This window comes from Colossoma macropomum, unplaced genomic scaffold (assembly GCF_904425465.1).
Source record: "Colossoma macropomum unplaced genomic scaffold, Colossoma_macropomum, whole genome shotgun sequence".
Lineage (NCBI taxonomy): Eukaryota > Metazoa > Chordata > Actinopteri > Characiformes > Serrasalmidae > Colossoma > Colossoma macropomum.
In genome coordinates, this window is record NW_023494795.1 from 26,356,333 (window position 1) to 26,369,812 (window position 13,480).

Genomic DNA, 13,480 nt, shown 5'->3' on the forward strand with positions numbered 1-13,480 from the left:
AGCTCTAGTGCAAGCAAAACTGGATCAATTAAAGGGGAATTATACCTTTTTATCAGTTTAGAGTGGTTTACAGCGGTACTGATGGGAACCAGATGTCCAAAGACTTAAATGTCTCTAAAAGCTAACTCACAGGAAGTTATTACAAAAATGATTATGAATATGCTGCCCGATGCCTGAAACATTGTTTTATAAAGGTTGAGTGATATGATTTTGACCTAAAACATACTAAAAGTATTTTTTAAGTATACAATCATCGTGGAGAGTTACGTGACGGGTGTTTAAAGGCTAAATAGTCCCCAATAAAATTACTTTTCAAGATTTGTAAATATTTATCCACTACCAACATTACATATAAACATAAGACAGAAACAGTTTGACTGATTGTCTTGGACAGTAAATAATTAGGTTTATGTTTGTGTTGTAGACATTGTGACTCCTGGTTCCCATCACGTCCATTGAAAAAAAATTGAGTCAGTAAGTTTCTCTACAATGAAGCATTTCACATCAAACTACTCTGAATAATTATGTTTATATCCCAATGACTAAGCTATGCAGAACTTTTTAAAAACCAGTGGAATTCCCCTTTAAAGAACTTTAGCACTGAGATAAAACAACATAATATTACTTCTAAAAACTATTAATCCCAATTAAGTGGAACAATTTGTTAATTTCACTGTGCAAAAACAGAAGCAGCATATAAATGGATTTTGTATGTTGATTTTGTTAAATTTACAAATATTTCTTTTTCTACAATTAATCCAGATTCCTCACAAGGGGGAGTTATTGGCACTCAGACCACATTTTTGTGCATTATTGAGAGAGGAAATCTACACCAGCAGGATCTCAAAACCTGAGATTTTTAACTTTTTATTCTGAAATAGTATACAGGCTAAAGAGAGCTCAAACCTTAAACAGACCTAGTTATGTGGGTCCTGACAGTGTTATGCATGCAGATAAACAGAATTATGGACAAAATACAAGCTTCAAAATGGCTATTACTGCAGTTTTATGTGATGTACTTTGATATTTTTCATCAACGAAGCAAACTTCAGACACCGAACATGCTGATAAAGTACGTTTACAGAAACAGAGAAAAATGTATAAATTTGATTTCTGGATAAACTATTCCTTTAAGCTGAATTGAAAGAGTGGTACATTACCCTGCAATGCATATGACATGGTGCTGGCTCGCTTGCCCATGGTGACCTTTTCTGTGGCGGTTATTTTATTGGTGGCCACCAGTTTGTCAGCCTCTTTCACCTTCTCTATGGCAGCCTAGAAAGACCAAAACATAACATAAATATACAATCTGTACTTAATATGTAATCTACTTTAATCATCCACCAGGAGGTGCTAGCCTCTTTGGTTTCACTGATTCTGCTGAAAGTTTGTGAGGATAATGTTTACTTCTTATTCTGACTTCTGTTTGTTTCTTTGCCAGCGGTTCACAGCTGTTTCCTGTAAACTAGGATGACTCAGAGCGCCATCTTTATAGTGTTTTATAATTAGTACCTTGTGAACTCCGATGGTGTCAGGAAAGCATCCTAGAAGCCCTTTGTACTCATTGTTGGTCTCCATGAGAAAGTGAAGATCCTTTTTAGGCTGAAGAGAGAGAAAGCACATAAATATGAGAAAAATATTGCTCAATACAGTCAGCTGCTCACATAAACACAAACACACATTTCTCTGTCTTCCCCCATAATAAAACAGTGTGGAAAGTTAAATACATCACCAGTTTCACCAACAGCAGAAGTAAAAGAGTCAGAGTTTCATGTGGAAATCTAAATTTACTACATTCTATGTGAAAATATGAAAACCAACAGGGAATGATTCAAAGTAAAAGCACTGACTACTACAAGAAAATAATGAGTCAGATTATGGGTCGTATGTACACTTAAATAAGCCAAAGCCCCTAAAAACAACATGTTTAATAAGGGCACGCTTATTATGGTCCTAAGTGACCTATTCATGCTCCACCCACAAATGTGTTCTTTTGTAGCTATTGATGTCAGATTGGACAAGCTTTACAGAACACTGGGACAAATCTCATCGACTTCATCAACCGCACAACCCAGTTTTTGGCTGGATCTCACAGGCTGATTAAGAGGCAATTGTACTGACAGCCACTGGTATATGCATTACTTTATATTCACATTATTATCAACTTTAACTCTCTATGATCATACGACCATGAATAATGTAGAAAATACAGCCCACTAGAAGCTCACTTGTAATGTTTTTGCCACCTGGATGCAAAAGTTACAGAGGAGTTGTGTAGAACTGTTATTACAGGCATCCCCCGATAAACTAATCCAATCTGAATACGGCTTATAGCTTAACAGGAAACTCAACAACTCTAAACAAGAATCACTACAACTATTATACTACAATTATAATGGCAGCTAGTGGTATAATGGAGTCGTTTACAATGATCACATGATCACATGTAATGCAAACATTGAGGTTTGTAGAAAATACCACCCACTTCCCTTACAAAAATGAAATGTTTTTTGCACACTTCACGTTAAAAATGTGATCACGTGGAAACATGTTCACGTGAAAAAATGTGTGAATACAAGTTAAAAGGTGTTCACATGTGAAAAAACATTTGATTATCGTGTGCAACAACCACGTGTTCACGTACAAATGTGAAATGTATGTGACTTTTCTGTAAGGGTAGAAACTCCCTCGTCCTGCTGCAATTCACTGGTAATCTGGACGCAAGAGTTTTATCACAGAAGAGATGTAAAGAAGCTCTCACAGACATCTCCCTGTCAAACTAATCCAATCTGAATAAGGCTTGTAGTCCAGCTTGGTAGCATAACTATTTAAATGGGAAACTCACTGGCTGCGTTTATATGCAAAGATTTTTGCCAATACGATTAAATACATTCCGATTATAGATTAAGACTGAGGTGTTTATCTGCTCACTCTACTCAACAATCTGATGAAAGTCTCCGTTTACACGCACACTACAATTAATCTGATCCAAAAAACCTGCATGCCTAGATTACCACTTAGCGTAGATGTTACCATGACAAGTATCACATGAGTCCAGTCAGAGTGAGATGAACAGCGGTAAGCAGTGTTTATGTTTTTAATTACTTCAAAATGATGTCAGACTCAGGAAAACGTACTTTACATGTCCTTTTTAAAGAAGGCTGAGAGGAAGACGTCGTGTTCTGAGACACATAAACTGGACGCCCATCAGAGCATAAACAGAGCATAAACTTCGTCTCCTCTGCAGACCAGTTTCTGCTCCCGCCATGTTGAACTTTATAAACTGTCACTTTGACACGACGCACATGCACAGAACATACTTAAACTTTCTGACTGGGAATGTAATCGGATACAGGTGTTCACATGGTTATTATTCTTCTGTTTAATGGATTATTTACAGGATTACTCACCTCATTCAATCGCATAGAAACTGCATTCCGAATGGCCTCAATCAGACTAGTCTATTCTGATTGAGGTGTATTCCGATTGAGCTATTAGTCCGATTATTAACGGATTATTAGGCTGCATGTTATCGTGGCTAGTGTTGTGTAGCACCCCTAAACAAGAATTTTCACCAATGTTCTTTTTTAACCAACGTTGTCCAACCTAGAAACAGTAGATATGGAAGTATGCCTTTGTAGGCTGAGCATGGAAGGGTCAACCAGAGTCAAGCCAACACTAGCCCATGGATTCAATCCAAACGTGTAGCAGATTTCAGTTTTTATTTGTTATTGCTACAGCAAGAAATCAAACCCAAAGGAATACACTGAAATATATCAGTTAATATGCTTTAAAAATGAGATTTAAAAAAGTAACCCAAAAAATGTATCAGTGTCTTTGCTGGGTCACTTATGGCTTTATCTCATTATAAACAGCCACAGCACTGCTGAATGAACTTGAAGTTGTCTACCAAAATGGTGGCAGCGTGATTGTGATGTCATCCGAATACTATCAACAGACCAAGGTCTCAATCTAATTAGCAAGCAAATCGAAAAAAGACTTGGTAGTCAGAAGCGTCCCTGAATGTCTTATATAAGCCTCAGTCTGTGAAACTCCATGTTGAGGAGGAGCATTTTAATTAGTCACAGCAACTCACAACAACCATGACTAATATCTGCCTAAACTCACATCAGCTTTTGTGCATTTTTAGATTGAATCAATGTACAAAGATGTGTCATCCTTACATAACGAAAGAAAATAAGAAGGCTCTACAAGTAAGGGAGGTTCAGAACTGTATGGTCCACACAAAGCCATGGATGCTTACCAGACAAGTCCTCCGAGTGGATGCTGCGTACACATCAAACAACAACAACAACAACAACAACAACAACAGCAACAACAACAACAACCAGGATTTTGTTTAAGTGCATGTTACAGCAATCAGGGCTAATGAACATGGTAGAAAGCTAACAACTGAATGACAGTCTGTCTGAGCATGAATGTGAAGGGTAGGCAGGGAATGGCTGAAAAGAGAGGGGAAAACAGAGCCAAGCCTGTTCCCTTGTTTCCAGGCAGCATCTGGCCTGGCCCTGAGCTTCTGCATCAGCCAAGAACATGTCGACATTTCTGCTTAGCAAGGGAACCGAATCAGGAAAGCAAGCATGGATGGATATATAAGACAGAGGGCTGTATGATATGGTCAAAATACCACACAGCAATTAGACTGCTGCATACTGCAATATATTAAAAACACATTAAAAGACAGGCCTGCATTATTTTCACCAAAATTATTTATCATTGTTAAATCACTGAATTCACTGAGGCATCCAAGCCCCCAAATGTGGAACATCTGAGGATTCTCACATTCATGTAATAAATCCACATTGTGATTTACTGAATGCTTATTTACAATCTGCAGTCTTTTGTGGTATCAGTATTAAAGAGACCAATACTGCGATAACGCTCATCAATGTATTGTGCAACCCTAATAGAAAGTAACCTCACATTTATGAAAGGACAGAGCATCAGGATTCAATGCATTTCTTGGAAGTATAAGCAGTAAAAAGAAGCAGGAAACCAGCAATATTCAGAATGATGAGTGACAAAAAAAAAATAAAAATGCAGTCTACAGTGAGGTAATTCAGTAGAAGAGACTGCAGGTCATGGAGGACTTAGGACTCGTCCACACGTATCCAGATATTTTAAAAACATAAAAAAGATTTTAAAAATCACTATGTTTGCACAAGGATGCTAAAACGACTTAAAACACTCAAATTTGATGTCATACACATCAAGACGAACGTTTTGAGCATGTGCACTGCGCAAAATTTGGAGCCCAAAGTTACAAAGCTAAAGCAGAGACCTTCTAACAAGGCTGAGGCTGGCGTGTTACAAACGCGGCAGAATTTATGCAGACCGTCAGACCTCGGGAAATCGATATTTCAGATTCCAAAAGATTTGTAACCTGTAAAAGCGAAAGAAAAACCACTTGGTGTGGGATTTTTTACGTTGCCATGGCTACGACACCATCTCTGAAACGTCCACAGTCCTGATCAGTCAGAGAAGCCGAGACTTCTTCCAGCTTTTCACCCTATTTGAATAATGATGCTAGGATTTATTTTGAATCTGGTTAATGATTATTAAGACCAAAAAAGACCAAAAAAGACTAAAAAGACTAAAGTATTTTTAATATTCGCAGTCGAGCTGAACCTCCATTCACAACAACTGAGCGCATGACATTCTGTCGCCTCCACACAGCGGCTTCATGAAAAAGAATAGTCAAATTCAGTTATAAACATGTTATTAACTCCAAAATTACCACTAAATAACTGAGCACACAGTAAATAACCATCAGTCAGTCATCAGACTGTACAGCCAGTACTGTTGACTGTAAAACGTCTCGCTGTTTGAATTCAGTCGCGTTTGTTTACGAATATATTTATGTTTACAAAAAGACCGACATATCTACCTAAGTCTTTTGAGGTTCCTCCAGAGAACTTGTAGAGAGGAGAAGTACCACTCTGTAAGGTCTTATGGGTTTTTCAAACGCAGGATTTGAGCAAAATCATTGTTTACAAATGCTTAAACATATTTAATATAAAAGATCACATTCATTTCCTGAATAATGAACTGCATAAAACATTTAACAGCCCTGTTATATTTTTGAGTGCTTTTGAACTCGAGTTAAAGGAGTTTAAAACGGCACCTCGTGTACGTTCATGACGTCAGTGAGCGTAAACAGCCAATAAGCTGCTTCACTCGCCAACCAATCAGCACTCAGTATCAGTAATGCCAGTGTTCTGCTGCCCAAAACCCGTTTGCTGTGGAAAAAAGGAATCATACAGGCAAGTTTTCTTAATTTTGTGAAATATGTCATTCTACTTTACAAAATTAAAGGAAAGCTCTGGGCACGTGATTAGAAACTATTTTAACTTTTTGTTTTTAGTCGTTTAGCCCCATTCACCCCATTCATTGAGGACTCGCTCACCGGCGCCCTCTGGCGTTTCGCGGTCATGTTTATGATATAGCAGGGGAAACAGAAAGAGGCCAGGCTCCCCATAAGCTGGCTCTGGTTCCACCGAGAACTGTTAATTGCAGACTGTGTTATGTATGATTCATCCAATAACACTGCGACAAACAATTATACCGTGACCGGTATCGTGCGAAAAAACAGTCTGGCCGAGTGAAGCTGAGTGATTTTACTGCTGACGGTGTGCACGCCAGATTACAGAGGTAAATATGCTCTTCTCATGTCAAACTCAGCTGTTGTATGATGACATCATGTTCATAGTGTTCATCCAACAGAATCTGCTGCTGCACAGTAATGATTAAACCCGTATGACGTAGCACTCAAAATTGTTTACTGTGTACCATCATGAATTCTGTTCCTTACAGTAGTGTAAAAAATAGTATGTTTCGAATGTATGGTAGTGATTAGATGACCATTTCAGACACGGCATGTGTTTTCAAAATATCTGCATGTGTGGACAGGGCCTTAGAATACAGCTGACAGCTCTCCAACAGGTTCATTCATAGTTAAATTTCAAATTACTTTCAATATAATACAAAGTATAGACCTCTGAGGATGTGTCATCATTTTATACTTCACTATGAACACCCATTCAAGCCCGGGAAAATAAATAGTGTTTTTGAAAGATCGTCCCAAATCTCATCAAAAAACTAAGCATGCAAATAAATATATAACACAATAAAATGTTGGAAATATTAAGTTAATAAACTGTACTAATCATATGTGTATGTGCAGTAAGAGCAACTGATGGGTAGGACAAATTGTTAGAACACCAGGCTCTGAGTAGATGCCACCAAAGACAGTGACACCACTCAACATCTTTTTGTTGCTGTACTAGATGACCTGTGACTTGTAATTTACACAGGGAAAGCCAAAGTGTTTAAGATAAACAGACAAATGATAATAATTTTTAACCTCAGCTAACGTTACTAGACTATTCACATCGTATTTCACTTTGTATTTCACCTTTTTGCTGGAAAACAGCAAGTTTGAGAAGTAACTTATTATAAAAGTAAAGGGTAAATGAGCTTAGGCTTCTAGTTTATCTGTGATTTTCCACTACGCCTCTTATATGATATGGCTGAGCTGTGCACTGTCTGCTAAACGGTGGTGTGGAACTTCTTGTCCAGTGTGCTTTAGCCTTTAGAATGCTGCAACAGTCTATCTAAGCTTTTGTGTTATATTTCAGTGAACAGACAAAAAACTCAACACAAGATGCAGGCTGTTCACTGCCCTCTGGTGAGGTATAAGTTCAGACAGCTCAGCCACGAAGCGGCAGACCACGCAAACTTACTAAACGAGGCTGCCGAGTGTTGAACTGCGTGAAATTTGCCTGTGCTCTGTTGCATCGCTCACTTGCAGTGTGTTGGCTGGCCTGGGTCTCTATCTGACAGTCTGACGGACGAATCTGGATTTGGAGAATGCCAAGAGAACGCTGCCTACTGCAATGCACAATGCCAACATTACATTGTCATTGCTGCAGCATACAAAGACATTTTAGACAATTGTATGCTTCCAACTTTGTGGCAACAGTCTGAGAACGGCCCTTTTCTGTTCCAGCATGTCTGTGACCCATGCAAAAAAACGAGATTAATAAAGGCATGGTTCAGCGAGTTTGGTGTGGAGGAACTCCAGTGGCTTGCACAGAGCACTGCACTCATCCTCATTGAGTACCTTTGGGATTAACTGGAATGTCAACTGCGAGCCAGGCCTTCTCATCCAACATTAGTGGATGAGAAGATTGGGCACAGATTCCCACAGACACAGTCCACAATCCTGTGGAAAGTCTTCCCAGAAAGGTAGAGAGGCTGTTATAGCTGCAAAGGGGGGGCTAACTCTATGTTAATGCCCATGTTTTTGGAATCGAGTGTCCAATCAGCTCATACAGGTATGATGGTCAGGTGTCCACATACTTTTGGCCATATAGCATATATAGCAATGTTAATATCTCAACTAATCTCATAATTCAGATGACCCACTGACATTCAGGGGAAAAATAATATATACAGCACAAAATGTGTCAGCTTTGGAGCATTTCTGTTTACAGCAGGGTGTGAGAAGAGTGATCTTCGAAAACAGCACTAATTTTTACCACAGACAAAAGTGGCTTAGACCTGGACTGTCTTATTTGGGCATGATACCGACTACAAAACAACACACGTCCTCTGAGGTTTAAGGGGAGCCAAAGAGGATGCTGTGCTCTGAACAGTCTGAGTGTACCTGTTCTGCCACCATCTGAGCGATTTCCTCGTAGGTCTTCCCAGCTGCTGTCATAGCGTCAGTAAGCGTGGCCTCTCCTGCAGGAAACCCAACAACCACACATTCACAGTCTGGAACCACACACTTAAAAAGAGGCAGTGCTGCACCTCTAATTATGGTTACCCAAAGCCATAAACCATCATAACATCTATATATTTTGATGGGAATGACCAGACAGCATCCTGTACCTTCATATCCACTGCTGGTGAATACTGATGACAGGTTCTGGAGGGCTTTGCCAATGCGCTGGTACTCCTTAGGGAGGGCTATGAGAGAAAATATGAACGCCTATTACTAACCACAATGGAAATATACTTTTTGTGTGTTTGTGAAAAGGATAGATGGAGTACAAGGAAGACAAGCAATTAGTTTTGGACTTTTTTAAAACTTCAAATGCAAATGCTGGCATAATCATGAGAAAATCTTTCCTGTAAGACTTGATGCTAGTGTGATCAGAGAATGATAGGAGTGGTAAAGTTATTATTCACCAATAAAAGGGAAAACTGAATTATTATTGGTCCAATATTGGATTAACAGCCAACGATGTGGCACCTCATCTCACTTGTGAATGCACTGACAAACGTATAGCCAAACTTTGTTACTGAAAATCTCAGTGGTGTAGAAGTAATGTTTAAACAGCAACAATTTAAATGATTGTTTATATTGAACTGGTTATTGTTATTAGCCAGAACAAGGTAGTAATTATTGGTGGTCATTATTGGGCTGGTGTTTCCTCAGTAAGATGTGGTGGTTAGTTTGTAGGCTTGGAGAGGTCACTCACGGCCTGTACAGCGCTTCCAGTGCTCATGTCCTACTGTCAGCAAGTCCTTCACTCCATCATCCATCGCTTTGGTGAAACGACTGAACTGCTCACACTTCTGTTCCCTACACACACACACACACACACACACGCACACACGCACACGCACGCACACACGCACGCATACATATACACAGTGAGGAGATACAAATATTCAGACATTTTAGTTTTCATTGAACATTTTTCTTAACACGTCTCCACTTTAACATACACACATTATGTCTTTAATGTTTAACCACATAATATTAAATAAGAAAAAGAAAAGTATCTGTTACAAAATTGCCTGGCAAAATCTGATCTACTTTCAAAGCAACAGTTTCCTTTATTTAAATCCAGAGCTATGTGGTGCATCTTCTCAATTAGTAAGCCTACTGTAGGACTACAAATACGAAAAGCTTGTTTTTACGTATATTTGCATTTCAAAATAATTAGAAAAATAAAGTATGCACTCTTTTATTGCCTAAAATAAGATTCTCTGGCTATTTAAGCATAAAAAACTTTTATTATCTATATTTCACTACTGTGTAAACAGTTCCTCCAGTCCCTCCTACTCCATGTATTTTTAGAAATTATTTTCAATGATACCAAAACAATGTAACGTAATCAAATTACAGTGAATCATTTCCTAAAGAATTTAATCAATCAATTGTGAGGTTTACACCCCAATCCTGTAAAACACCACCAAGTTTTAGGTTTGTATACAGTATCAGTTTGACTGAATGAGCAGTCAAATCTTTTCTCACACTTCGAGAAGGTCCAGGTCAGGCAGTCCCTCCGGCTCTATGGTGGAGAAGACCATCACTCCGACTGTTTCATCCTTCTCTGCTTTTCTCTTCCCTGTTTTCCAGTCCTGTGTTTATAAACACAAAGAAAAATCATGAAATGCAGACCACATACAGAAAACAACAAATTCAACAGAAACTCAATGGTAGAAACAAGATCTGCCATCATACCTTCTCATCCTTGTAGGTGAGGAAGAGCTGAAAGACTTCACTGTTGGAGACGACAGGGTGCCGACACATTCTCGTCATCCAGGCCTGGAGCCTCTCCATTCGCATCTTAATGAACTCCTCTTCAAAGCGGCCTGACACACAAGCAGCACCATTATGCTCACTCTTGCATTAAACAGCACATTCTATCGCTCTGCTGCAGTGAACACCAGAACCAACAGCAATGGTGCAAAATTATTTGGAATAAAATCTTGCTACACTAATACATTAAAGTTTAGAAAGATTTTTTGGCTGTCCTTTAACGTTATCATTTAAGAGATAAAATGTTTAATTACAACACCAATGATACTTTTTGTAAATGCAAGGCTGCTGAGAAACAAAATTTTTGTTGTTACAAGCAACCAATACTATAAGAGACTTAAGAAGGTAGTTTATGAGACTGATGCAATATTACTGGAGACATTCTGATGTTTAAAAGCTTGACAGAAACTGTTAGCATATCACTTTTCATCATCATTAAGAATGCTATTTGCTCATAATGTATGTGAAAGGACCCTAACCCTATGATTGAAGTGTCCCTACCTGTGACCTGTTTGTCTGGCAGGCATGGGATTGGGATGGCTGAACCAAATTTCTCCAAAAGTCTCTCAAACAACCAATCAAAGTGCTTGTATCTATGATTGACAGGTTTGTTGGTGGTCTGAAAAGAAAAAAAGGCATTTTACTTTATGTATTGAATATTTTTAATGTGTTAATTTATTTTTCCTGTTTTTATTCTTCATGGTGTAATACTTACATTGGGAGTGACCTGATACTCAATGTAGCTCTTGAGCCCATACATTTTGGAGCCCTTTTTGGGGTCTGCTACAACACAGTCCAGCTGGGTCTCAGGGTATTCCCACACTGGCCCAACCTCCCCTCTCTGAAAGGCCAAACAATCAAAAATGATGTAGAACTCAACAATAACAAATGATACATAGCATTTCAAAGATTTCAAAATGTTTTACTTGAAAAAGATAAAACTAGAAAACCTTTCAGTAGAAAATATCTAAAAAAAAGGGGGGGGGGGAGCTTCGGGGGGGTGTTCATATGACCTTTTGAAATGCAAGGAGCCTTGCCTCTTACTCTTATAAGAATCAGTACACTCCTCTTAGGGGGCAGGATAATGCATTTGATTGACATGTAGGTAAATAGACAGATCAAGCAATTTGACAGAATGTAAATGACGAAGACAATCAATAATTATTTTGAAAAGGACACGCAAGATCATAAACAGAAAATGCAGATAATATTCCTCAACAAAAACACAGAAAAAATTTATTATGTTCATGACTGGCTACAGAGAGGGCCTCCTCGATACTGATTTGTGAGCTGAGATGACTATTAGCACTTTTCGTAGACATGCAGCAGAAAAGCTGAGGTTTTCAAATTCAGACATGAAAACTTATGAGGAAGTGAAGTTCAAAAACTCCTGCAGCAGGGGTCTGACAGCATTGTCCCTAGTAGATTTTAACATGAAATTTTGGTGCAAATTGAGATTAAATTATAATTATTGTGGAATTATTTAGTTAATTGGGTTCAACAAGTAAGCAAATATAAATCATGTCCCAAAATTGTACCCTTCTCTAGGCAGTTTATTTGTTAAAAATATGTTGCTTTCCACACCAGGGTCAAAAGGTCAGCATGTACAGTTGCAGACATCTGCTTTTGTGATTACTCTTTTACATAGGAACCATTCTAAAAACTTTGTTCGTCAGGTTCCATGAAGTGCATGAACCCTGAAGATCACCACTTGCAATGTAATTTGTAGACAGTTGTTTAGCCCTTCACAGCGGTTATAACAGTTCACAGAAATCAACTCAATTTCAAAACAACCTTAAAAGCTGATGGACACTGCTCCATAGACACCACTGAAGAGTTTGAAACGCTGTTGTCTGAACACCCCCTTATGACTCCGAAAAAAAACGCATATGATTGGTGTGCATGTTTCTTACTGAGAGCAATATGAGATTTTTAATATTTGGCATCATCATCATGCAAACTGCCAGTCACAATCTGTCTGCAAGGTAAATTTTAACTAGTAATCATGACAGCCTGAATATCCAAATACTATAACTACGCTGGACAAGTGTCTTACATAGACTGATAATTTGTTTCCTTTGGCGCTCTGTTTGGATAGGAGGTACAGCTCAGGGCCTGATTTGGAGAAGCCAGGAAATCTGCACGTAGAAGATAAAGTTAACAGAGGAAAGACTGTGAGTATTGATCATCTCCAGCTGTTGGAAATATCATAACCAATCTAAATCTTTAGTACAAATAAGAATAGCAGGTGAAAACAGCTGACTTACTTGTTGAGGGCGATTTTCATGGAGGACCCATGCGCTCCTCCTCTGGTGATAGCCCCTCCCTCCCCTGTTTCTCCTTCAGCATAGCCCGATGACTTCCTCTCATCCCACTCGTCATCCCACTCATCATCCTCAGCACCTTATAACACATTACACACGGGCTGTCAGACATTAATTACACACATTAATGCACATATAAATTAAACAATCAAACCTAGCTTTTATTAAACAAGGTCTATGTTAGTGAAGAACACTGAAGATAAGGCAGTCAAATCACAAACAGAGCTATTTTTCTAACTAGTGCCCTGCAAAGTTCCAGGCCCATAGGAGCTTAATGTAGGTCACTTTTGATGCTAAAGAAAGGGTTGGCATGCTCAGAATTCACTGGCTCCTCACTCAGTGCTAATGAACAAATGCCATATCGTTTAAAAATACAGTTCAGAATGATTCAAAACGGACAAAAATGTCACAAAGCACAATTTACTCAAAGATTTTACAAATCACATGCTTGTGAGTTTGTGGAACAGTTCAATCCATGCAGCATATTAAAGCTGTTATGCACACCCCAGGACGAAATCATATACCAGTACCTGTGTAATCGATTAAGTATGGATATGGATAAATGTCTTTGGGGGAA

At 38.6% G+C, this 13,480-nt stretch overlaps 1 protein-coding gene across 4 annotated transcripts in view; it reads right to left on the minus strand.

Moving 5' to 3' along the window:
• Positions 1–13,480, minus strand: part of snx9b (sorting nexin 9b) — a 36,963-nt gene that overhangs the window by 2,595 nt on the left and 20,888 nt on the right. For 2 of the 4 annotated variants that reach the window (XM_036582040.1, XM_036582042.1), the window contains 12 exons: positions 13,434–13,469; positions 12,847–12,982; positions 12,636–12,717; positions 11,295–11,420; positions 11,081–11,198; positions 10,502–10,632; positions 10,292–10,398; positions 9,510–9,613; positions 8,917–8,994; positions 8,690–8,766; positions 1,513–1,602; positions 1,161–1,275 (listed from right to left, as the gene is read on the minus strand). In XM_036582040.1, the coding sequence (XP_036437933.1) occupies positions 1,161–1,275; positions 1,513–1,602; positions 8,690–8,766; positions 8,917–8,994; positions 9,510–9,613; positions 10,292–10,398; positions 10,502–10,632; positions 11,081–11,198; positions 11,295–11,420; positions 12,636–12,717; positions 12,847–12,982; positions 13,434–13,469 (1,200 nt within the window). The remainder of the gene's footprint in view (positions 1–1,160; positions 1,276–1,512; positions 1,603–8,689; positions 8,767–8,916; positions 8,995–9,509; positions 9,614–10,291; positions 10,399–10,501; positions 10,633–11,080; positions 11,199–11,294; positions 11,421–12,635; positions 12,718–12,846; positions 12,983–13,433; positions 13,470–13,480) is intronic. The other 2 variants (XM_036582041.1, XM_036582043.1) reach the window with 1 other exon arrangement.